The 26907-nt window shown below is 38.6% G+C and overlaps 1 protein-coding gene across 2 annotated transcripts in view; it reads right to left on the reverse strand.

The window, feature by feature from the left end:
* Positions 1-1842: 1842 nt before the first annotated feature.
* The window catches only part of LOC122668433 (E3 ubiquitin-protein ligase BRE1-like 1), a 43828-nt gene continuing 18763 nt past the window's right edge, over positions 1843-26907 (reverse strand). Inside the window, exons 6-19 of one of the 2 annotated variants that reach the window (XM_043865003.1) lie at positions 23215-23408; positions 23038-23121; positions 22801-22920; positions 22507-22693; positions 22238-22398; positions 22091-22162; positions 12349-12425; positions 10603-10797; positions 10381-10453; positions 10206-10292; positions 3663-3800; positions 3375-3577; positions 3129-3294; positions 1843-2606 (exon numbers count right to left, since the gene is read on the reverse strand). In XM_043865003.1, the coding sequence (XP_043720938.1) occupies positions 2475-2606; positions 3129-3294; positions 3375-3577; positions 3663-3800; positions 10206-10292; positions 10381-10453; positions 10603-10797; positions 12349-12425; positions 22091-22162; positions 22238-22398; positions 22507-22693; positions 22801-22920; positions 23038-23121; positions 23215-23408 (1889 nt within the window). In that variant the 3' untranslated portion in view covers positions 1843-2474. Of the gene's footprint in view, positions 2607-3128; positions 3295-3374; positions 3578-3662; positions 3801-10205; positions 10293-10380; positions 10454-10602; positions 10798-12348; positions 12426-22090; positions 22163-22237; positions 22399-22506; positions 22694-22800; positions 22924-23037; positions 23122-23214; positions 23409-26907 lie in introns of both variants that reach the window. The other variant, XM_043865000.1, reaches the window with a different exon arrangement.

Consider the following 26907-nt stretch of genomic DNA (forward strand, 5'->3'; position numbering starts at 1 on the left):
AAAAACCCAAAAAAACAAAAACGACTTCGCAACAGTTAAGTGAGTTCTATATGTTTGAGACTTTTGAGTTCCATTTTCGCAAGAATATGTTTCTGCTGGAAATTCATTTCTGTACGTTGGTCATTGCTGTTTCGACATCTTCTCTGTGGCTTGATGCTATCAGCTACCTCTGCTGCCTTGTTTTGTTTCTGTCTGTTTCTAGTGTTTATTTCCAAATAAGGTTCTAAGAAGTGTTTTCCCTGCAACCAAAGTAGGCAATACCGTCTCCACGTATAATCCATTCTTATGCTTTCGTAATTTTATTCTCAAGCTGTTTCAAGCTTTGTTCTGTCTCTCAAGAATCATACAAAAAATAAAGGAAAAGAATTCTTTGGGCCATGTTTTATTCTAGGCAATGTGCTTTCACAAAGTGGGATAAGGAATGTGTAGTAAAACGGCAGGTATTCTATTATTTTTCCATTTTCAAGGTTTCTATTAGAAATGGAAAATAGTAGAGTAGATAAAATATCATTGTTGTAATTTGTAAAGCTCTTATGGTTCCTGGCTATTTTGCATGTTTTCCTGCAGCAGAAAGTGTCAGTCGTTTAAGTTAGATAGGCTCTCGCATAGAAGCCGGCCTTTGAACAGTGGCCAAAGCTGTGGTCCGTCAACGGATAGTCCACCAGAAGAACCAGACGGGGTGGAGGGAGGAAAAACAAGGGTGGGTGGGATGGGGCGAAGGCGCAGTGAGAAGAGGGGAATGGAACATCTTGACTTAGAAGAAGTCCAGAGAGCTCAACATAGGTCACCGGAGTGGCTCGAAGACGAATCGATGTCGCAAAATCCCTGTATTCAGGGCCAGGACCTCGAAGAACAGCAAGAATCAAATCCTCATCACTCAATGGTTGGTCAATCGCAGCCAGAGTATCCGTAATTGAACGAACGGAGAGGAGATAATCTGTAATCGAATCACTGCCGCGCTGAAGCCTATAGAGTCGATCTTTGAGATCCATGACTCTCGTGCGTGAGGAAGGTGCAAAGACATGAGCTAGAGTGTTCCAGGCATCAAGAGAGGTCTTCGCACCAACAATGTGAGAAATTATTGTCTCGGAAAGGGAGGAGATCACCCAACTAAGAATTAGCTGAACTTGCCGATCCCACAGCACCAATGCATCAAGATCATCAGACGCCGATCGTGGAAATGAGCCATCTACAAACCCTAGAAGGTCATATCCTTGGAGAAGAGGAAGAAACTGAGTCTTCCAGAGTAAATAGTTCGAGGAGTTGAGCTTGAGATGTAATTGTGGCGCAACATTTGGTGAACAAACAATGATTGAAGTACGAGAACCAGTAGCAGAATCAGAGGACGCCATTAGAGACGAAAGCGTGAGAAACCCCAAGATCAAGAAACGGAAGCAGAGGAAACTCGTAAGAAGAAGTGGCGTATGATACCATGTGGAGAATTGCTTAAGTGATTCTCGTATTTCTCATTAAATGAATAAAGGTCCAGTTACATATATATAGAGAGACATACGGTTACACATCTACATCAATCCATATACAAGTGGACTCCAGAATATTCCTATGTAACCGCTGATGAGCTGGCATCACTAATAGGTGGACTAGTATCCAACACTTGGATGGTCCGCTACATTCCGCGGAAGAAGAAGAAGAAGAAGTTTAAAAGAGAGAGAGGCAGGTGATAAGAACTTGTTAATAGGAGGGGTAATTTGGCCATTTTAAAACATTAGGGTAGAAGAAGAGGTAAGAGTTCACTTTTTGGGGGGAATCGAGGGTGAAACTTGTGACGTAAGTTTGAGTAAATAGAGTGGAAGTTCAGGGGAGCGAAAGAATTTTTCCCTCGATAGAATGGCTTTAAAGATCATTTTTTCTTTAAACAACAAAATTGAATTACAGGATCTAACATAAACTGACCAACCTAAAAACCCCCAATATACCACAAGCTAAAGAACCCAAATCCAATCTAATCAGCTGAACCATAACACCCCACATTTATGATCAACAACATTAAGCAACATGCAAAACATTGCAACTGTACTAAGTTGGCAGTGCTCACCAATGGTATTCTTATTCACCATACTGACCACCCACCTTGACGGATCTATGGACAAAGCCAGAGACAAGGCAGAAGCTTTCTGGTGGATCGACAAGCAATCAATCAGGGCATTCCAAAGGCTCCAGGAAGTAAAATGGAAAAACCACGCTTTACACACACATGGTAAAACTCAAGAAGCTATGGCTAATCCACAACCTATGAACCACAGCCAAACAAATACGAGCAGACTTTTCATGGGTGGAGAGAGAAGCTACCAATTTCCTGCCCACTTGCATTCTTATCTTCTTTTACAGCATTTCCCTTCCACAACTGTACAAGATAACCGCAGCAACCCAGACGTCAAGTCTCGTGTTAAATGAGCATTGATGAGTTTGGTCATTGCCATCCCTGGGAAGCATTACATTGCACACATTTCTGCTCATATGTAAACAGCTCTTACATCATTGGGCCCAAAACTAGTAGAACATAATTGACACTTCCGCTGGCGAGTTTCCAGGACTCTCTGGACACAAGGGTTGCAGAAGAGATGGAAGCATTTGGTGATGACAACCTGGGGGGCCAAAAACACCAACAGTAGTGAGATACACAATGAAAAGAAAATACAGACAAAATTGCATCTTTAAGATTACTAATAAAAAGAGAATAGAAAAAACAGTGCGGATGGAGCAAGGGAAGACACAAGAAATCCCCAAAAAGCCGCCAAACACAACAAAATTGCACCTAACAAATCTTAATGAGTGGTGACCTAAAGATGCCAGAATTATCTTTAGCAATATTTTCTAAACCGTAGCACTAGCAGTTTAGGAAACCTTATACTGGGCAATTATGATACAGCAGGCAGTAGAGTGTTTTAACAACACAATGACAATAGAACATTCAAACCACATGGTAGAATTCATATATCTGCCAGACGACAAATTGTCCTTATTTTACTGATTCACACACCTTGTCTATCGCCAAAGCTTGCAAAATGGAAACAGTGCCCCTAAATATATTCTATCATAGGATGCATCCTTTATTGCTAAAGCCAAATATTTAGGACCATCCAATAACATTAAAACTGAATCTATACCTCCTTGGGCCTATCATGACAGATACCACACTTGAGTATTTCCTTATATTCTCCGATTTCCTTCTGAAGCTTTTCCACCACAGATGATCCCTCATTGTGTGCACTAAGACGTGTAGCTTTCCTTGCCACAACATCCAATTCTTCTTCCACTCTTTTCTTGTCAAACCTATAATATAATGATCATATGAGCTTCACAGCATATGTCTGCAAGGAAACCACAAGGGAACCACATCATCAAATTCATACCTCTCTTTCTCTAGTTCTACCTGCAGCTCTGCAATACTGACTCGGCTTCTCTCAACCTTGGATTGTGATTCCTCCAAGGAAATCCTTAACAGCTGAGATTCTTTCCTCACATCTGTGATTCTCTTTTGGGTATTTTCAAAAGCAGCTGAGCTATGCCGCCGATCTTCTGTAAGTTTCTGAACCTGCTCTGAGGACATTTTCAGCTGCAAAGAAAATATGTTAGACAACCAGAGTACACCGACTCATATGTGGAAAAAATGCTCTAAACATCAGGAGAATCAGTCATACCTGATCTTCAATACGCAGAGTCTTCAGGTCATATAAATGCAGTGAAGCATTAGCTTGCAGCAACCTGTTTTCCATGGTTTGCTTTTCCATAAGCAGAGCATCTTGCAGTTGTCTTCCCCTTACACCCTCTAAAACAAGCTGGCCATTCCATGAGAGAAATAAACAAGAAAGTCATTGAATAGCACAAGACCTAAATGAAAAAAGCCCATATCTGAGTGTATATCATGGATATACGCCTGATGAATGATGTTTAATGGAAAAAAGGTGGCTTTTGAAGTCGATCAGATATTGTGTGGAATTATGCAGGCACAATGTGTGGAGAACATTTAGGCTCAAAGAGTGTATTTGGGAAGAAAAAATTGGATACTTACACCAAGATAGAGACAAGTGTTTCACAAATGGGTGTAAAATTTGTTGCAAAGGTTTGAGGACCAGTTACATGTATGTTTTGGGGAGTCAGATCACAACAAGAAGAAGAACAACAACATAGCCTTATCCCAACTAAATGGGGCCAGCTACATGGATCCTTGCTCTCCATACAGCTCTATTCGAAGTCATACAAGATACAAGTCCTAAGTTATGCATGTCTTTCCTCACCACTTCTCCTATGGTTAATTTAGGCCTGCCCCTGGCTTTTTTACATCATTCAATCTGAATCAAATCACTCCTCCGTATTGGAGCATCCCAAGGCCTCCGTTGCACATGGCCATGCCACCTCAAACAACAAGGGAATGTGCCCAAAATTGGACAAGGAGATATGGCTATCATGTGTCACACAGAAGGGGGTGGCAGTGGCAGGCCTGAATTACGTGTCTGAGTTTGAAAGTTAGGTGCATGTTGAATAAATGTCCCATGCCTCTACACATGTCATGTCCTGTGAAAAAAGGTACTTGGGCTACATGAAGTGTTTGGTTTACCAAGGGTGGAATATTAGAACTAGGGTTAGGATATTACAGTGTAACTCTGTAAGATGTCAAATATATACTGACTTGAAAACTAGGGAATTCGAAGAAAAAGCAATACAGCATTGAGACTTTATATTGATTATATCCAAAATATAAACTTAGATTTGAGAGTTTCTGGCGTTTTAAGGCAGATCCAGAGTTTGGGGATTTAAAAGGACAATGAAGAGGTTAAAATAAGCTAGTGGTTAGTTCAGATTGTGGGGTTGGAATATGTTTCAAACAAAGATTGAAACCACTAATACGAAGAAAAAAAAATTTGCTCACTGGATGTGGCTAGATTTCAGGATGGAAGGCAAAGGTTTATTTTGGACTGAGGGATGGCGACATAGTAGTACCTTAACGTTGAGTTTGTAACACAAGAGTACAGTGCAAGGGTTCATAAAGAAACGCAGAGACAATAGAAGGAAGAAGAAGAGTCTAGGTAACCATACTTGGAGTTTAGGGCAATCATGCCTAAAAGAAGCACTCACATTTAAAAAACCAAAGAAAGCTGTGGAAATCTCTTACAATTCATCAAGTTGTGAAATAGCTGAAACCCATAGGATGTATACCAACTGGCAACCTCCTTTTCAGTCTATTCAATAGTAAAAAAGTTTGGTTCAAGAAAGGCAAAACAGTTTGACAGTAATTAATCCCAGTTAGTATAGATTCTATATATTCTCCAAACCAGGTGGCTCTTTGATTGAAACTCCAGCTTGGCCACACGGTTCCCTATATGGCATGTCATGAAGGATGCAAAAGATTAGCATCAAGAGAACAGCTCCCCATACACAGATAACAGTTTATGTGAGCATTAGGCAGTAATCATCCTGTAATTACTACAATGCCTACATTCAAATTAATTAAAAAGTGTCAACCGAATCCCATGGACAAGGAAGAACCCTCAGGAATTTTCTCTGATCAAAATAGAAATGGAATTACTTGTTCAAACCCGAAAAACAGAATTTCAAATCCACAATTCAAAATGAGCATATTTACAGATCTGTGTATTTTGGAAATCCCTGCATTTTCAATTCCACCGATTGAAATTTGACCTTAAGTGTTTCCACCACGTTAACTTAAGGAATAAAGGGCTGTTAACATCAGAGAGTCAAAATAAGGCATGCAGGAAATGTAGCGTTTGGAGCTGTAATACCTCTATTAACTAAAACTAGTCAGACAAAACATATTAGCCAAGAACACCAGAACACATGGTCAAAGATTAACATAATTTCATCCAAAGAGGAATGGACTGCAACAAAGTCATATATGACCACAAAAAAAACACCCTAGAAGGTAGTTTGGTTGATAATGGTACTAATGTAGAATAGCTAGGCTGCAACTAATTCTACAGGAGGATCGCAAACTTGTCAATGAAAAGCAGCATCCACAGGGTATTTGAGGGTTTTTTTCAATCAGCAACTATGAAATCTTCTATTGAATTGATAAATCCCAGCAGTAGTTTGGAACCTCAGATTTGCAAGGAATTGAAATAAAAAACCAGAAGAAAGACAAAAAAGAAAATAGGAGGATAATTGGGATTGAGGCTCTGACTCTCTCCCGAGTCTCTTACCCATGGCCTCTCACTGTATACCACTGCATCTCAAAGCCATCTAAGTCTCACAGAATAAAAGAAAAGGCTAAAGCCAATATTTCATTAATCAAATTCGTGTACAAGCTTGTTACCCCTTACAAACTTATATAGAAGAGTCAAAAACATATTCAAACACTAAAGAGGAAAGGCCTAACCTAATCCTTAACTAATAAGGTAACATAAATTGACTAAGAAGTAAGAAACTGACTCATAACAGGGCTCTAACTAGACCAATGAAGCAAATCCCGTTTTCCTACTTTCTACTCATATTTTAAGGCTCATTAAACTGGCCAACTGCTAAGAAAACATATGGGATCAAAAGCCCAACACCTACATAACCCAACCCAAAGCATATTTTCAATAAAATAAGCCCTTTAGGTGACTTTGTCGGCATCAATTTTCCCCTGCTTGAAAAAAAAAACTCGTCCACGAGTTTGATAGAGATGCTCCATCTAACCAACAAAAACCTGCCACATCATCAGACCAGGATGCCTCCCACAACAATACTGGGCTGGTTTTGGAGCCTTATTCATGCGGCTATGCATGGAACTTTGATCTCCATCAGGTACAGGTTGTAAGATAACTACAAAATTTGCACTGTGGTCTATCTGAGAATTAAAACAAAGGCACTGAAGGAGAGCAAGCTAATATCCCCACAGACCATTGGAACCAGCAAGAGATCTTCAGGGTATTCAGACTGCGATTACCAATGCCTATGGTTCATATCAATGGAACGACCAGAGCTCCTCCAAACGAACAGTTGGACAGCCTGGCAGTGGGGCAGTTAGCAACTTATTTCACGTTAAATGGTTCTCTAGATACACATTGTTGTTTACAGATTTTGACTGAAGACCTCAAACACCACAAACATTCCATTAATGACCGTGCTTCTGTGTTAATGACAGCCTACGTATAAAGGCTGTGCCTGGTATGGATGCTTGGAATACGTTGTGGATTGTAAAAATACTATTTGGTAAACATTCCATTCTCAAATCCTTGGAATGCGGCCAAGAATGCACCCCATTCTGGAATGCGATTTTTTTCCATTCCACACTCTCCAACTCGAGTCTGGAGTCGTCCCTCTCAAACCAAGAAGTGGCAAAGCTCTCGTTCCCCTATCTACTGCTATCATTGAAGAAATTCCACCACATTTGTTCAGAGGACTATGGAAACAGATGAAGATGTTGAAGAAAAGAGAGAGAGGGGAGTCTACTTATATAACAACAATTGGGAATCCACCTTTACAAGAGATCTTGAGCAACCGTTAGATAATCTTTCAACTGAAATCGCATTTTTTAAAGCAACTCAAGATTCCAAAATTAGCTTTCATTCGATGTGCAAATCAAAAATGCCAATGACATCTTTACCGAATACCTAGTTCTTCGGTAGTCCTGACGGCATTGGATTCTTCATGACATCTTTGCTGAGTTCTTCAGTGGTTCTGACAACATGGTGGCAGCTGTTGGATTGTGCATTTGGGGAGAGTTTTAGTAGAAATTCTCACGACGTTTTTGCTAACCAATAAACTTGCAAGATTTGCCCAAGAGTTGTTTGATAAAATGCCGAAGAAAAGGGGAGGGGGTTTATCGCTATCTAAAATCAAGAATACATTAGCCAAAGATGTATCCAAAAAACGTTCCCATTTTTAGTTAAGAATGAATTCTGCATTTCGAGAATGCCAAAACGCATTCTCAGAATGGGAATGCATACCAAACATAGCCTAAATATGTTAACTACTAAATCATAGACACATATACCAATCAGATGTTCAAACTGTTGGGAGGGACAGACAGACCAACCACCAGGCCCAATGATCCAATGTCCAGTCAGGTTTCAAAAATTAATCTATGCTAACTTTATCCCCACAGATTCAGATAGAGATTAAAACTCCAAGTTAAATGTAATCTTATGGAGGCACCAGAAGTTATTTTGATACTATGAATTTCATATTCCCGTTACACTAACTTTATAGCACACTTATTAATCAATCAACCATCTTGAAGGGTCTAAACACACAATGTTCTACCAACACACATACATACTCATTCAAACTACATTATTTTCACCCCATACAAAGCACACACGTAACATATCAACCTTCTAATTTTCACAAGATGAAACCAGCTAATGCTGGCCTAGTCCAAACTAGGGGTGTCAATTACAAGCCCGCACCGGCAGAGCCGACCGAGCCCGACCTATCAAAAACCGAGTCCGACACGGCCGATTAATAAAAGAGTCGGGCTTAGGACCGACCGATTATTAATCGGTCGTTCCCAGTGCAGAGTTGGAGACCGCCGGTCGCCCGACCAACTTGATCAAAACCTGTATGTGAATGTGTTTTGTATATTGGTTTATAATATATTTATTTATTATATATTTAATGATTCAACTGACAGTCACAATTCCCAAAAATATTAAAGTATGACACATTAAAAGTTGTTCCCTGACAAGCCCCATTTTCGTTCCTATCTCCTCTGCAAGCAGATGCCCCAATATCTTTATTTCCCAAATAGCTCTGGTTGCCCTGTGGAAGCTGGTGTCTCCCAAGCTCTGTTCCTCTTGGATGCTCGTGACGCTTTAACTTTTCGACTTCTCCTTCTTCCCTATTCTGCGTCTGTTGCAAGGTTTGAAGAAATTTTAGTTGGAGGCTCTACCGATCCAGTGTTGGGACGAGCTAATCCAGATTTACATGAGTTCAAGAGTCCTCTTTGTTCATGACTTAGTTTCAAGGTTCAAGAGTTCGCTCTGTTATCTGGCGACTGTTGCAAGCTACAAACCCTCCTAGGCATGGGAATGGCGGTCAACATCTGCGCAATGTAGCTCATGGATGCTCTTGAAAACCATATGCGCAGATCAGATTGGATCGATTCAGCCATACTAATTACCAATCTTTTCTGTGTTCTTTGATATTGGATGGCTTTCTTGATCTGTTTTCTGTACTATTAGCCTCTCTGTTCCCTTATTAATCACCGAGAACGATCATCCATGTGAGATTGGGAGATTCAGAGGCATTGGCATCGTGACTTTCTACGATGAACAATCGATGATGGATGCCATTGAACAGACCGATAATGGCCCGATCACCGACCGACCGAAAGCTATCGTGTCCATGCCTCACCTCTCAATGCCCGATCACATAAACAGTCGGGAACGGTGCAAGGTTTTAAAATGGAGGTACCCGATTAAATTCGACCGAAACCGACCGTCACCGACCGGTTGACACCCCTAGTCCAAACATTGGTGCTATTTTAATATCTATGGACTATAGGTTTGTAGATTTTTAGGTTTTATTTGCAATGGGCTGAATTATAAGGCCCAAAAATGGAGATCTAAAGGGGTGTACAAAAATAAATATGTAACTAGTAATGGAGTCCATTAGGTAATGTAGTTAACTTTAGTTTAGTCACTAAAGAAGTAAAGAGTCCCATCAATACTTCTAATTAGTCAAGTATTTTAAAGTCCTTGTTTTAGTTAGTCTAGCTACCTAAGAGTATTAGATTTAGGAAACTTTCTTTTATTTTCTTATAAATATGTAACCCCCCCTCCCCCATGATAATGGTTAATGGAATAGGAATAGGAATATAGAATTTAGACTTGAATAGTGTAGCCAAGAAAACTTCCTCTACTCTCTCTTCTCCCCTATCCCTCTCTTCTCTCTCTTCTTTTTCTTCAGTTACTGTTCACAGTGCCATTCACATGTACTGTTCACAATCCCCCATCTCTTCTCTTTCTTCTCTTTCTTTCCCCAATGCAGGTTACTGAAATCAATAAATCAGCAAGCCTTTTCAACCTTATTTCATCAGGAAAACAGTTCAGATCTGGGCCTGTGGAGCAGACAATCCAATCTTTGATTCCTAAATCTGGGATCTAAATTGGCAGGCTGCATCACCAGCACATGTGCCCAAAGGCAAGAACAACTAAACACTGCCAGACTAAGAGAATAGAAGTTGCTGACACACATCTAGAAACAAAAATTCCTCCCTGAATTGAAAGAGATGTTATCACCTTGATGTTGTAATCATCTCTCTCTGTGATCTGTTGTAGCAAGTGTTGGTTTTGAGTTTGCATATCTTCATACGCCTGACCAATAGACTGCAAAGAATCCAAACTTACAGTTCATTTCTCTCCAAAGTTCAAAACAGACATACCAAACATTCAAAAAAGAGAAATGAGAACTAACCTCTATCTCTGATAGATATGCTTCACCTTCCTCATGCTTAGATTTCAGTATCTCCGTAAGTTTACATATATCCCTGATTGAGCAAATACAAAAAAACAGTTATTCAATTGTAGACATATTTATAGTTATCTTGTCAAAGCGAGCTACTGAAAAATGTAGTGCTTGATGTGGAACCTATAATATTTACTACATACAAGTCAAGAGAAGATGAAAAAAACCAACCTTCCAGAAGCTTCCAACTTCTGCCTCAGGTCAGCAATCTCAGCTTCTGCTGCAGCCAGCCTCTGTTGAGATATGGCTTCAGCTTCATTTGCTGCTTTGACACGCAGTTCCAAACCGTGTTCATCAAGAGAAGATTTAAGACTTTGAACACGTGCCCATGCCTTGTACTCTAGATCCCTAGCCTCTAAGATATCCCTGCATTTAAATACAAATACAGAATAATGGCATCAAGTAGAACAAGAAATCAACCAAATACGTCACAATCCTTAAGCAGCATATCTCAAGCAAATCTGCAGGAAGAATTGGCAACCCTTAGCACAGTATTCAGCATTGCCAATGGCGTATTAATACAACAGATTCATAACCAGAATTCTTTCCAAAACTACAGGACCAAAACAATGGTAAAGATTGCTCCATTGTGACCAAGTGTGTCACGGGTTTAAGTCTGGAAACAGCCTCTCTGCGAAAGCAGGGGTAAGGCTGCGTACATTATGACCCTCCCCAAACCCCGCAGTTGCGGGAGCCTTGTGCACTGGGTACACCCCTACTTCAGGACCAAAACATGTTTATGAGTATGACGTGTCCTAAAAAAATAAGTAAAAATAAACTATCTAGTTTCTTACGAAGTGGTAGAGTATAATGCACATCGTTTAATTATCTCTAATTTAGCTACAGAATTCCATAGTTTCCTCTTCTTTAGAAGGAAAGAATTTTTCCCCTTCTTGCAAAATAAGAAAGGACACAGGTTCCAGACCAGAGAAAATTATCTCATATAGATAAGTCAGCTAAAAGGTTTATTTTATTGAAAATAAGCTTTGGGTTGGGTCATATATGTATTGGGACTTTGAACCCATGGGTTTATTTTGAAATTGGTCACTTTAATGAGCCTGAAATAGGGGTAGGAAAACGGGATTTACTTCAATAGTTTAGTTATAGTCCTGTTTTGAGTCTGTTTTGTTTCTTATTTAGTTTCCTAGTTAATTTAGGTTACCTTATTAGTTTAGGATTAGGTTAGGCCTTTCCTTTTTAGTGTCTAAGTCTATTTTTTAGTCTTCTATATAAGTTTGTAAGGGAGGCCAACATCGTACACGAATTTGATTAATGAAATATTGGATTTAGCTTTTGTGAAAATCCCGAGATAGGATGGGTGAGATGCCCAACCCCACCTTTCCCCATTCCCTTCCCCCATCCCCTTCCAGTGGTTCTTGATTCCAAATCCTAATTTCAATCAAATTAAGTTCAAGAATGCTACAAGCTGCTGGGACTTCTTTCAACTGATTGTCACATCGATTTCTTGAAGATTACCACATCAAGATCATTGCTGCTTCAAAAGGTTACAAATTTGTGGGTTTATATTTATTACTTCTCTTGTGGTTACCAATTTTAGACCCCATTGTTCTGGTATTATTGGATTGATTTTTTGGTGGGAAATGTTCTTCAGTTTAGATAATGAAACCATTCCATTACTACCAGCCCAAAGAAATACGACCTCTCTGAGATATATTGTTCATGTCTCTTTCTCCTAAGACTCTGGAGGTTTTCTATTTGATCCTGCCTGGAATTAGACCTATCCTGGTTCTAGTCTTACATTACATTCGACCAGAAAGCAGGAAGAGCAACTGCTCGGCAGGAAGAAAACAAAGACATGGATTACAGTTCAATAGGAGTCTTGTGTAGGAAAATCCAAGGAACTGCAGAATTTAAATTGAGAGAGAGAGAGAGAGAGAGTCACAAATTTATTCTAACCTGGAATCAGTGGATTCACGTCTATACATTTCTAGAATTAACTTTAGCTCCTGATCACTCTCCTTCAAATCATGGACCTGAAGAATCCACAGAAGTTAGTCAAAAACTTGAAAAAGAAATTAGCACAACACTTGCAAAACAACATTAAAAGAACCAAAGTGAGACTGCAACTATGATCAGACATTCAGCAGGAATTTGACGCATGAAATAAGCGTGAAGAAGAAAATACAACTGAAGGATAAACTAACTAATGGGCAGTACTCAATTGAAAATGAAAGGAGATAATTAAAGTTGCACGCAAAAAGATTCCAAGGAATGATCAAGCAGATAATTGGATGGAAAACTAATTTAAAAGTTTTTAAGAAAGAATAAGGAATGCCATAGCAACTATGCATTAAATATATGTCATCTCAAACCATATCAACCGTACTCTTATTTGAACTTGAGTTGCATCATTCATTTCAAGTAACCAAGATTGCCTCCTAAAACCAATCACTGATATCTAGCATTGAAAATACTCACACATGCACGCATCCACACACGAACACACACAACCCAAGGAGAGGAAGGAAAACCTAAGAGTTTGTCACTAGCGTCAGAATGTCTTACTTTTCACATAAGTCTTATGGACCCTAGACAGTGAAGCAGTGTTTCAGAAGACTATCAGACTCCGACTTGTTGGAACGTTCGCACCATGGTATTTTTTCTCCGAACAACCCTATTAGAAAGCAGAATATTTAGTTTGATTCCCTTCAGATAGTTTGACAGGTCAGTCGGACCGCTCCAACCACCGGTCATTGATGCAGTCCTTCAACCTTAATTCCCAAGTCAAGACTCAAGGTCAATTAGGCAGCTGTAAGGCCCAGGTCTAAGAGAGATTACTAGTGAAACTTGGAACTGCTATATAAGTCTCAGAACTTTATAACAGAAAATAGCTGCAACAGTGAATAACAGTGTTTTGATGGAGTATACCAGAAGACGAAAACCAGGATTCAGCTTTGCAACAATTGAAGGAAATCGGAGTAGCAAGCAATCAGAATAAGAAAAATTATGAGCCATTAAAGAGAAGACAGATCGGATTATGATAACAGAACGTAGGATGAACTTAAATCTCAGATCTGAATTCAGGACGTCTAAGTACTGAAACAGAATAGTACAGTACTATTTTCAGAAACAAACCACATGCAGTTTATCTATTAATACAATATCACATAAATTTACCTGTTTCAGAGAAAATCTTGACAGTACAGAACCTTTATTCCAGTTCTTGCAGCAGTCCAACAGGTATTAGAAAACAGAAGATCGCAAGGGGAATTAGAAGAGGGATAAGGGACGATGGATTTCGGGGGGAGGGGGAACAGAAGGAAGAAGAGAAGGAGAAGTCTGCCAGCAATAGTGCCCCATGTATGAAGAAAAACAGAGAGATCACCGGTGAAAGAAAAGTAATTAAAAAAAAAAAAAGAAATGTGGACAGAGGTCACGATCTCACTTTTCAAACAAACAACAACAACAACTCAGCCTTGTCCCAACTAAATGGGGTCGGCTAAATGGATCCTTAAAAAGACAAAATATTAATATTAATAGTGACACGAAAAGAACACAACAGCAACAAAAGCCTTATCCCAACTAAATGGGATCAGGTAAATGGATCCTAGTCCTCCAATCAGCTCTATTCGAGATCATACTTGAAACAAGACCTATGCTATGCATGTCTTTCCTCACCACTTCTCCTAGGATCATTTTAGGACCCGCCTCATGATGTGCCGCCACTCCCACCCCCACCTTATGGAGTTGGCTGTTATGATGATTATGAAGCTGAAAGAGCAGCAAAGCTGGACGCTCTTGATTTTTACGGAGATAATAATCCAGAACAGTGCCTTGACCGGATTCACAGTTTGGAGAACATTTTCAATGGTACAGTTTGACTGAGACCAAGAAAGTATTATTTGCAAAGGCTAAACTGAAAGGCACAGCTCGAGTTTGGTGGATCAACCAACAACAGAATCGGACCCAAGGCATGGTTTAGTTACTACTTACTACATGGGCTGAAATGCATGAAGTCATGAACAAAAGATTCTTGCCTACCGACTACAAGCAGCGCATGCACCTCAGGTTTGCACAGTTGAAACAGGACAACCTAACAGTTGAGGAGTTTGTTGCCAAATTCTATTAGTACGACACTCGATCTGATTGGAGTGGGATGAAGAAGTATTGGTGGCACAGTTCCGCAATGGTTTGCATCCTCCAATCAGTGTTGCACTCACATTCATTCAACTGCCTACAATAGAAGATGCAATATAGGTTGCATATCAGGTAGAAGAAAATCAGAAACGACCTAACACTCGAAGGAATTTTCCAGGCACTTTTCCTAGGGGTAGCAGTTACAATCAGCAACAGTCTTTCCCCCAAGAAAAGTCATTCAGTAAACCACAGGCTATTAATTCATCTATGGCATCTTCATAGCCTAATCGGCTATATTCTCCACCTCAACGTGATTCTGACAGGGGATCTTCACGACCTACCCGAACATATTCTACGCCTCAATGTAGTTTTGACAACTCTTCTATAATGCCAAAGGCTGCCATTCAGTGATTTACATGCAAAGGATAAGAACATGTCACTATTCAGTATCCCAACCGTTTGGTGGTTTATATTGATAAAGATTCTTTTATCCCTTATGTTCGAGAAGAACAACTTTGTGTTGAGATAGTTGATTTACCACCAAAGCATGCACCAGGTAAAGTCAATGGAAATGATAGTGATGAGGAGTGACATCCTTGTTATGTTCTCCATTCTTTTCTGACCACTCACAAAGTCACTGAGGATGAAGATTGATGCCGCAGCAGTATCTTTCAGACCCGTGTCAAGTGCAATTATCAGTTATGTAGTCTAGGGATTGATGGAGGTAATTGCATTAATATCTTCTCTGAAGAAGTTGTTCGTAAGTTGGGATTGCATACAGAGCCACATCCAACTCCATACAAAGTTGCATGGGTGAACAACACTAATCTCAAGGTTACAAATATGTGTTTACTAAACTATCCTATTGGTGGATTCATGTATACAGAACAGTGTGATGTCCTGCCTCTAAAAGTATGTAAATTCTTCTTGGCCAATCGTGGTTGTTTAACAAGAAGGCACAACATTTTGGGTATGCGAATACGTACTCCTTTAAGCACGGCTACAAAACCATGAAGTTTCTTCCCGATAAGGATTTTCCTGACTCAAGAAAGTAGCAGGTTCGCTCCTCCTCCAGTGTGTTGCATCAGATGGCCTCCTTGGACCTTTTCCAAACTAGACGGAGTCGAATTCTTTTCATAGGAGAATTGACACAGTATCACTTGGCTGATTGGACCAGGATGATAAGATTTGGAAACCCAAAGCCAAACAGAACTGGTCCAACAAGGGTTGGAATTAGTTATTTTAGTAAGGTTATTTATTCAAGTCTTTTATTTGTTTGAGGTTGAGTACGTAGGAGCATAGTTGTCACGGCGTCACGGCGATCCAAGTCGGTGGAGGGGTGTCACATCGATATATCGACATGTCGCCCACCATGGCGTTGCCATGGCGAGCATGTCGACCATGTTTTGTTTTTTATAGATGTATACTCAAGCCATGTTTTATTTTTTCTCTATTGTTTCTCAAGTTTTAAGAAGAAATTTCAGAAATCGAAGAAGAAATCGAAGAGGGAAAGAAGAAATCGAAAGAAATTGAAGAGGGAAAGAAGAAATCGAAGAGGGAAGAAGAAATCGAAGAGGGAAAGAGAGACAGGAAGAAGAAATCAAAGAGGGACGCCATGGCGTAGGTCGCCATGCAACCCTCTCCAGCGCCAGGACGCCATGGCGACGCCATGACAACTATGCATAGGAGTAGAGTTAGAGTCAGTTTCAAAGTTTGATTAAAAGTCTTGATATTTTCCGTTTAAATACTTGCATGTAACCCAACAATAGGAGTGAAGTGAATTGAATAGAAGTTTGTCTACTCAGTGAGAGTGTGATTGCGATCTCTTTCCCCTTCCCCTGCAACTATTCTCTTCTCCTATCCGGCCTTCCACAACTTTGCTATTAAATTAATGTTGCCTTGACTGACGCTGATTTTTAAATGTGTACTAGCCTGTAGAATGTAAATAGTTTTTACATGCTTCCATACATAATGAAATTCTCTTGATGATCCACAGGAAAAGATAAAAGGGATGTCCCAAAACCGTAGTATTGCCAATGCCAGCTAAAGGCAAGTGAGTCAGAAAGGAGCTGCAGACAAGGATTTCTAGATATATGCAACAAATATGGTCTACATCATTTCAAAAGGCAAACATTATTGTAAAGAATCCCAGAACTTGTAACCAGTGCCTGGCAAAGAGAAGAGAGAAGCTAGAAAGAGATGGAGAAGAAGAGGGAACAATGGAAGAAAAGGGTTGTCCAATAGAATATCACTTCTACCAAACCAGCCAACATATATTTATATTAAGCCAAAACAGAATTACAAAAAGAATATAACTCTTACCTAATTAAGTCTAAAGCCTAAAACAAGAAACTTACTTAGACTAGGAAACTAACAATTAAAGACATAAACTAATAAAGGAAACCACGATAGGGGGACTCCCCTTATTGTGTTACATATCTCTTAACACTCCCCCTCAAGCTGGAGTATACACATATCAGAAGAAAGCTCTAGCTTGGACCAACAAGAACAAATATGAAAGGCAGCACCAGTCTTGAACGCATGTAGTCCTAGACACCAGTGAGCTCAAAGTAGCACTTCCAATCAATAAATCCATCAACAATAGCAACCCAAACAAATTCAATCAGCAACATGTCAACACCAAAAGCTCTTCCCAAGGAAGTCAACAAAATGCAGCACCCAACGGCTACATCAAACGTCCTTTCCAATGAAGGCAACAAAATGCAAATAGTAACCTATTCAAACAAAGACAGATAAAAGTACAACTCCAATGGCTACACAAAATCCCATAAAAAGTGCAGCTCCAGTGATTACACAAAATCCCATAAAAGAGCAGCTCCAGTGACTACACAAAAGCCCATAAAAGTGCAGCTCCAATGGCTACACAAAATCCCATAAAAGTGCAGCTCCAGTGACTACACAAAAGCCCATAAAAGTGCAGCTCCAATGGCTACACAAAAGCCCTTCTCAAGGAAGGCAATCCAACAACAATCATACTCACTCGAATCCCAAACAACAAAAAAAGTCTCAAATAAACTTGCTTGCAGTAGACATCTTCAATCTCCCCCTCACGTGTAGCATTACACATGAACAAATAATTCAAAGAATATTCCACCAATACATGGCAACAATAAATACCATCCCATAACAAATAAGATCCCAATAATCTTCAATCAAGAGCAGCCACATATAATCGCCAAAAAAGAAGCACCGCTCATGATAGCAAATAAAATCCCAAACCAATGCGATCCGGGGTCCACCAAAGCAAGATAATGGCAAATTTGTACTTAATCCATCAATCCCAATGAAATCCCATTCTTAAAACCCAACTATTGATCTACCCAAGAGAGGTAAAACATAAGTACACGGAAGTGGTTGCAATCTGGTAATTAATTAGAATTTTCAAGTGGCTCTTGGATAGATAAATAGGGGAATGGCAGAATGGTAAATAACTCAAAATTGAAAACAGGAATGGCATATCTGTAATTTAAATGAAATCTAATTACAAATACCACCCAACGCAAAAGGGTAATCTTGGAATGAAAAGTAAAATAAGGACATGAGGGACTTGGTGCTAATGAAAGGGGTATAAATGGAAAACTGAAATAAAGGACAAAGGAATATGGAAAGCAATCAAAGCACTTATCGTATTCTACCAACTTGTAGAGGAAGTCTCCTTCCTCACAAAACCATCTGGAGCGAGAACCAGGGAGATTGAGACCTTCACGCAACGAGACGGCAAATCGCAAATTGCAAGAGATCAGCAACCATAATCAACACAATGGTGACTATCTCCAACGAGTGCAAATCGATACCCAGATCAGCAAACAAAAATGCAGGAGCAGTCATCAACTACATCGACCAAACCTTCGAACCAGCAAATATCAGAAACCATAACAATGGTAGCAATAATCGAAGACAGAAGAGGTTTCAGCAACAGAAAAGCTCCAACAGCAATCGACTAGGGTTTGACAACCAAGAAAACCAGCAGTATATAAATCTTCTTCATCTTCTTTGATTGATCGATCGAAACACCAATCACCAAGGAATTTATTAACAGCAAACACACATGCCAAAAGGGGTTACCATCTTCAGTAACCTACCAAGAACAGCAACTTTCTTGAACCAGGAAATCACCAGCAATCGATTGCATCAAATAGCAGCAAAGGTAACCAACTAAGCAAATAAATCTTCGAGAACCATCAAGAACACTGGTTACCAAATAAACACCTTCAACAATGACCAAAAATAACGGCAAATAAATAAAACAACAACATACGACCGACAGTAGCACGCCAAGAGGAATCGATTCAGGTATAATCAAGGGAAACAGCGGCCACTCATCATCAAACATATCGACACAGCAGGTTTTCAATTAACACCATCAATAAACTTCGATCAACATGGATTAATCAGCAACATCAGCATACGAAACCCTAGTTCTTCTTCTTCTATGAACTAGGGTTCCCTTCTTCAAACTGGAAACCCTAGACGACTCTCAAAATGGCAATCACGAAGAGAACCAGGTATTGGTTACTGCTTTGATACCATGTAAAGAATCCCAGAACCTGTAACTAGTGCCTGGCAAAGAGAAGAGAGAAGACAGAAAGAGATGGAGAAGAAGAGAGAACAATGGGAGAAAAGGGCTGTACAATAGAATATCACTTCTACCAAACCAGCCAACATCTATTTATATTAAGCCAAAACGGAATTACAAAAAGAATATAACTCTTACCTAATTAAGCCTAAAGCCTAAAACAAGAAACTTACTTAGACTACGAAACTAACAATTAAAATCATAAACTAATAAAGGAAACCACAATAAGGAGAATCCCCTTATCGTGTTACATATCTCTTAACAATTATTAAAAACAGACATCCAAGCAATTCTCCCAACTGTAACTCAGGTACTTAATCCCAAGGTTCGAGAACTCGCGAGATCTCGCCGAGTTTCTCGGTTTTGGGCAAAACCGAGTCGAGTTCCTAGTCGGTACAAAAAACTACAATTTTTCGACCGAGATCTCGCCGAGATCTCGAGATCTCGGTGATATCTCGAAGGTGAAAATCATGGTTTTTTTAGTACAAAAAAACCAATATCTCGCAGAGATCTCGGCGAGATCTCGGTTGGGCCCAAAGATGCTACTTAGTTGTATTTAGCTCAATTTTCACCCAAAACCATTTCCAACATAAGAGAGAGCAAGAAAAGTTCTTAGGCTCTAAACCAAGGGGAAAAACCTCTCCTTCAAATTTCTTCTTCTTTCTTTCGATTGTTGGATGGAATGCAACTGTTTGGAGTTAGATTGAAGTGCCAAAGTGAAGATTCAAGTGCCAATTTGGAGCATCATCACCTATTTGCAAGATTTCAAAGGTGTTTTCTATTTCTTCCCCAAATCTATTTTTTCCAAAAAAAAATTTTGTAATCCTTGTTAGATTCATGTGGTTTTAATATATGTTGAACATCTTTGCCCGATCTATCACTTCATGGAGTCGGATTTTTTTTTCAGTTAATAAATTATTTATTATAATTTCTGAAAAAATAAATGATTTATTTGAAAAAAGAAAATGAAAAAAATAGGATGAATAGTGATTGTTTGAAAATGATTTGAATATATGTTAAACTACTTGGGATGCTCTACAGCCCCATGGATTAATTTTTTATTTTCACCCATTAAAAAAATTATTTTATTTTTCAGATTTAATAAATATATTATAAAAATTAAAAATATATATATAATATTAAGGAAAAATACTTATTGCTTATGGAAAATTATGTACAACATATGTACATAATATTCAACTTCAAATGGTGTCAAATTCATCATTACATTATATTTTTCTTATACTTTAAGGTATAAATAGTTTTAAAAAAAATTCAAAATATTATTTTTAATTAACAAATAAATACTTGGGTTAGGGGATAAATAAGATATAGTTATTTCATAGTTCTAGTAGCTTGACATTACGTTTAAGAGTTATGAATAGCATACTTTAAGTCTTGAATACCTTACTTTAAGTGATCCATGGTTATTAATACATGCTTTTTTATGTAACAGTGTCAAACATAAGACATTTTGTATTCAATGTCTGATATAGCATGGCAACATGGAGTTCCCATGTCCGCAGACAAAAAGAAGTCCAAATGCAATTATTGTGGGAAGTTGCTATCTGGAGGAGCCACCAGGTTAAAGCAACACTTGTCTGGTACAGGCAAGGATGTTTCATCATGCCCAAATGTTCCTATCCAAGTGAAAGTGGCAATGACACAACATTTGAAAGGAGGAAGATTAAAAAAATCTGAGAGGGAAAGAATGCAACAAGAGTTTAATGAGGCAATACTAGAGAGGGCTGGTGCAGAGGTTTGTGGCGAAGATGATACTGACATTGGGCCTCCACCTGGTGAGTTTCAATCAAAGGCTGAATGGAGAATTTACCAGCAGACTTTGGCTGAGAGTAGACAAAGTTTTCATTTTGATAATATAAGAGCATATGAGCAAGCAAGAGGAGCTGGTGGATCTGGCTCAGCTGCACCAGTGCAAGAAGATGAGAGGAGAAGAAGCACTGGGACAAGAAATATACCACGACCCCAAACCCGACCACGAGTACAAGGTCCAGAACCCATTTTTGAGCAGGATCCCACCACTTTTAGGCAACAAGATGCCTACCAGCCAACCATCCCACAAGTATTTGGTGGTAAACAAGAGAAAGCACGAAAAGCCTTCAGCAAATTCATGCTTTACCATGGCATTCCAGCCAATGTAGCACAAGGAGCACCGGTTCTGATTATAGTGCCTATGGTCAGTATGGGCAGTCAGCAGCTGAGTATGACAGTCAAAGCTCTAGGTCAGGTGTTGGGCATACATTCCTAGTCCCAAACCAGTCATACATGCCTCAAACTCAATATGACAGTAGCAGTGGATCTTACACCTCATACCAACAGCCTCCCATGTACCCTAAGATAGGGAGATTGGTATATGTTGATCAGAAGACTTATATGGAAGCTGTGTCACACTATTTGCAACACTATAGCAATTCCATGACATGGGAATTATATGTGGATCGATATAGGGATGAATTTCTTGTTCAATCTCATTTTATGTAACAAATTAAGTGAACATTGATGTAATGTACATTTTATTTGAATGTTTTGATTGATGTGTGCTAATTAGAATGTTTTGATTGCTAATTTGCTATGTTTTACTAAATTATATATAGATTATGTTGTTTTAGACTTTTAGTACGACTCGTCGCCTACCAACCTATGGTCCAAAGTGAAACTCATATTTGGACTTGTTTTTTGGCAAATCTGGGCATGCCATTGTGTTTAAATGGCCTGAAATAGGCTGGATACCAAGTTTCAGACCCAAAATATGTGTACAACCCACCGAGTTGGGGGTCCGAGTCCAAAAAAAAAAAATTGCACCAACTCGCCGAGATCTCGGCGAGATCTCGGCTCGACTCGGTTTCTGGCCTAGCCGAGATGCCACCGAGACCCGAGTTCTCGAACCTTGCTTAATCCCTAGTAAAAGTAAATAATATAAATATACTTCAGAGGAGGACATACCACAGCCTGCAATTTCTCAATCTCAGCATTTTGGTCAGCAGATCGACGAGACAAACTTTCCAACTCATTTACCTGCTCAGAAGGATACACATTTAGTGCCTAAACCACCAAGCAGAATATGTTTGTCTCAATAACAGGGGTACAAACCTTCCTATCAAGAATATTGGACAAAAATTGAACTTCCGCTCTCAGCAAATGAACCTCCGAAGCAGCCTCTTTATATTTATTTAGTTGGCTTTGCATGATACCCATGTCCTTGGGAAGTGAAGAAACCAAGGTTTTAAATTCAGCAATGATTTCTTTCCTTCCTGAAATACAGTAGAAGTTTCAGGGTTGTGATATGAAACAACATAGCAGAAGAGGGGGGAGAAGGTTCTCAACAATGTGTTAAGGTAGTACACCTCAGAATTTTATACCTGGTTCTCCTGAAACTTCTTTCAGCCTAGCCTCCAAAAGATTTCTTTCATCAACTCGTTTTTGCATCTCCTTCTCTAGCTCACCCATTCTAGAATCAGTAATTGTAGAAGCCCTTCGAAAAACATCAGCTAAATCAACTTTCATGTTCACTTCTTTTTCCCTCCAGGTGAAATTATCTTTCTCAACCTAAAGTTTCAGGTTTAAAGAAGTTAGTCAGCAATACCAAACAGATATGCCATCAAATGAAAGACTAACACAAGCATAAACGAAAAAAACTACCGACCAGTTACCACCTGTAGTTTCTCAAATAAGGACTGATACCGGATCACTTCTGCTTTTGATTTTTCAAGCCGATCTCTTACCACCAAATAGGCATTGGAAGAGCAGATTTGCTTCACATCCTTCAAACTATTCTGCTAATCAATGTACCCAATGAAGACGACAATGAAGAACCATATTGACAGGAGACACTTAAATCACAGAAAAAAATTGAAGACATTGACACTTGGGAATAGGTTATATTTACTGACCTGCAAATGAGACAACTGCTTCAGAATTTCTATCCTTTCTTTGTAAAGATTCTTGAGTTCTACCAATCGAGATGAAGCCAAGTCCTGTCCAGATGTTCAAACCAAGATATAAACCTGCCACATTCTAGCCTAGTTAATCCAAAGTGCACCTTCAAAAAGAAGGCATTGAAAAATTACCAACAACTCCTTGAGTATAGACTCCATATCTTGCAGATCTCTCTGCTTATCTCTGATCTTATCTCCAGCAGCATGTCTACCACCCACATTTAAGACAGGAAAGAATGCACTTTGTGCTGCATCCCTTTGGGCTTTCAGGGTTGCCAGTTTAGAGTTGCTCTCTCCCAACTCTGCAAAAGTACACTCCAACTCTCCTACAAAACACCAACAGCGATGCAAGCATCAAACTTTGTACCATGATCACCACCAGTATAATGTCATTATTTCTTGATCAATAACCTTGTGTATCATTGCAACTGTTCAGATTGGGTGCTATCGTTGATACTACCACTGTTTAACAACTGGATCTCAGCAGATGTCAAGAAATATAAGTATATAACTATCTTTTCATCGTTCAGACAGTAGAACCTCCCCAGATTGGTATCATATATGGTTTCATGGAAATAATATAAAAATTGTAAGTGATGATAATTGTCTCACTAAGGGAAGCCACCAGGAAGTAGGAAAGGAAATAGGTTAACTCAAGGACACAGACGCTTGCCTAGTAAATGCCTAGATGGGGATCCTTCACATGCCACAACAAGTCAATTGGGTTTACTATTGAGTTTTTATCCACATATCATAGTTTATTGAAAAAATGTAATTTAAATTTATTACTTTAGTTCATTCATTATTAGAGGTTGCAGCTATTCTACTATATGATAAATTTTATTAGAGTGTTAGTATCCCAGGGGAGTACAGCTATTTAATGGCAACTTTCAGTCGGAAAAACAACTACTACTCAGCCTCATCCCAACTAATGGGATTGGCTACATGGGTCCTTTCCCTCCAATCAGCTCTATTTAAGGTCATACTTGATACAAGGCCTAAGCAATGCATGTCTTTCCTCATCACTTCTCCTAACGTCATTTTAGGTCTGCCCTTGGCTCTTTTAGTTCCTTCAATCTAAATCAAATCACTCCTCTGTACTGGAGCACCAAAAGGCCTCCGTTGAACATGGCCATGCCACCTCAAAGGACTTTCTCGTAGCTTATCATGTATTAGGGCTACTCCCAAATCAGCTATAAGATGATCATTCCTTACTTTATCCTTCCTAGTTTTGCCACTCATCCATCTCAACTACACTGAGTTAATCTATTTGATGCTTCTTAACTGCCCAACATTCCGCACCATAAATCATAATCGGTTGTATGATTGTCCTATAAAATTTCCCATTAAGTTTTAAAGGAATACGCCGATCACACAATACTCCGGACGCACCTCTCCATTTCATCCATCCTATTTTAATTGTATGAGAAACATCATCCTCTATATCGCCTTCTTTATTTATGATTGAGCCAAGATACCTAAAATAATCACTTTGCGGAATCTTCCTCTCATCAATTTTCACTACCTCATTATCTGTCCTAGTGTAACCAAAGTTATACATCATATACTCTGTCTTTGTTCTACTTATCTTATTAGCTTTTGCTTCTAAGGTTGATCTCCATAACTCCAGCTTAGCATTTATACCTGTTTATGTCTCATCCACCAAAACAATATCATCAAAAAAAAGCACACACCAAGGAACCTCATCTTAAATTGTAGTTGGGAATTCACTACCTTGGCCCCCACAATTCGTACACTTGTCACCGCACCATCATACATATCTTTAATTAGGTCCACATATTTACTTGAAACACTTCTCTTCTCTAGTACTTGCCAGACTAACTCTCTAAGGACTCTGTCATAAGCTTTTTCTAGGTCAATAAAGACCATATGGAGATCCTTCTTGCAATCTCTAAATCTTTCCATGAGTCTCGTAAGTAAATAGCTTTTGTCATGGATTTTCCTGGCATAAAACCAAATTGGTTCTCTGTAATAGTAGTTTCATGTCTCAACTTGGTTTCAATAACAGTCTCCCATAATTTCATAGTATGACTCATTAATTTATCCCTTTATAGTTATTGCAGCTCTAAATATCACCTTTATTTTTGTGAATCGAAACCACGATGATTCTCCATTCATCTAGCATTTTCCTGGTGCTAATAATCTTATTAAACAGCTTGGTTAACCAAGATAACCACAGATTCCTAAGCTCTTCCACACTTCTATTGGGACCTCGCCTAGGCCTTGTGCCTTACCTACTTTTATCCTCCTTAAAGGTTCTTTTACTTCAGACACCCTAATTTTCGTATATATCTAAAACAAGTGGTGTCTTGATGGATAATGCAATCTTCCAAGACACTATTACTTGATGTGTCTTCATTTAGTAGGCTGCAAAAATAACCTTCCCATCTCTGTTTTCATCCCTTATTAGTACTTTACCATCTTCACTTTTAATACATCTAACAGGTCGAGATCTCAACTCTTCCTTTCCCTCCCTTCCTTTGTGCTCTGGTTGTTATAAAGATCTTCATATACTGCCAGTCGGAACAGTTGAGCTTAATAAATTCGGAGATACTGACTTGTGCATGTGAATGAAACCAAGGTGTTTTCACATGATTACTTTTAGAGTGTAATAATTGCCATAAGCCAACATGCTGGCGCCTAATTCTTCCTCTTCCCTCCTACTTTAGGCTCTCTTTAGCATAGTTTATATTTATATTTATGACCTATTTATGAACATGGTACAAAATTTCACGATATATCGCCAAAATTCCGGTAAATTTCGGTAATTTCGACACTACCGAGATGAGATGGGCTTCCGAAATGAAAAAAGTTCAAATTTCATAGAAATTTCGGTATATTTCGTAGAAATATTGTGTATTGAGCAGTAAATTTCGGTACATTTCGGTATATTTCAGTAAATTTCGTAGAAATACTTTGTGTATTGAGTATTGAACTATTGACTATTATGAAGTTTATGAATTATGACTTACGCACTTATGACTTTATGAGTTTATACTTTAAAATTTAAACTAAAGGCTACATTTGACTTTATTTTGGCTTCATTACTTTGTTTAAATTTCTTATTATGTCTTTTAGTACTTAAACAATATGTATTTAACTATTTTATACATCAGGGTCCGACTGTATACAGTCAATCAAGGGTGCAAACCCAAAACACCACTTTGAGTTCATTTTTTTTGCAATATGAAGGTTTAAATGTGTTTATTTAGCTTAAATAAGGGTGTACATGAAGTATCAGGCCTTAATATGGCCAAAAACCCATCGAGATGGAGTGCCGAAATATGGCAGAAAAAATACCATATTTCGGCAAAATTTCGATATATTTTGGATATCTCGATAGGCCCAAGATACCGATATAACGCAAGATATTGAACTGTGTTTATGAATAATCAATTATGATAATAGGTTATGAGCTATAAACAATAATCGTTTGGTTACTGCAAGTCTACTAGACATAATAGATTATATAATGAAAAATAGGTTTGGTATACTTAAGTGAAGAACATATTATGTATTATATTATTCATAATTAATATATTTTTTTTTCTTTATATTATAACATATAGTAGTATATATTATATTATAAGATACTATATTATATAGTACATAATATATCATATATCATATATATAATATAATAAATATTATTTAAATAATATTATATTATATATATAATATGATATATTTATATAATATAATATTATATAAGATGATATATGTTAAGAGAAGGGTGGGAGTGGGGTGGTTTGAGGTATCGGTATTGTATCACCCGTATCGAGCGATACGTAACAGTTTTAATAG

The sequence above is a fragment of the Telopea speciosissima genome, chromosome 1 (assembly GCF_018873765.1).
Source record: "Telopea speciosissima isolate NSW1024214 ecotype Mountain lineage chromosome 1, Tspe_v1, whole genome shotgun sequence".
Lineage (NCBI taxonomy): Eukaryota > Viridiplantae > Streptophyta > Magnoliopsida > Proteales > Proteaceae > Telopea > Telopea speciosissima.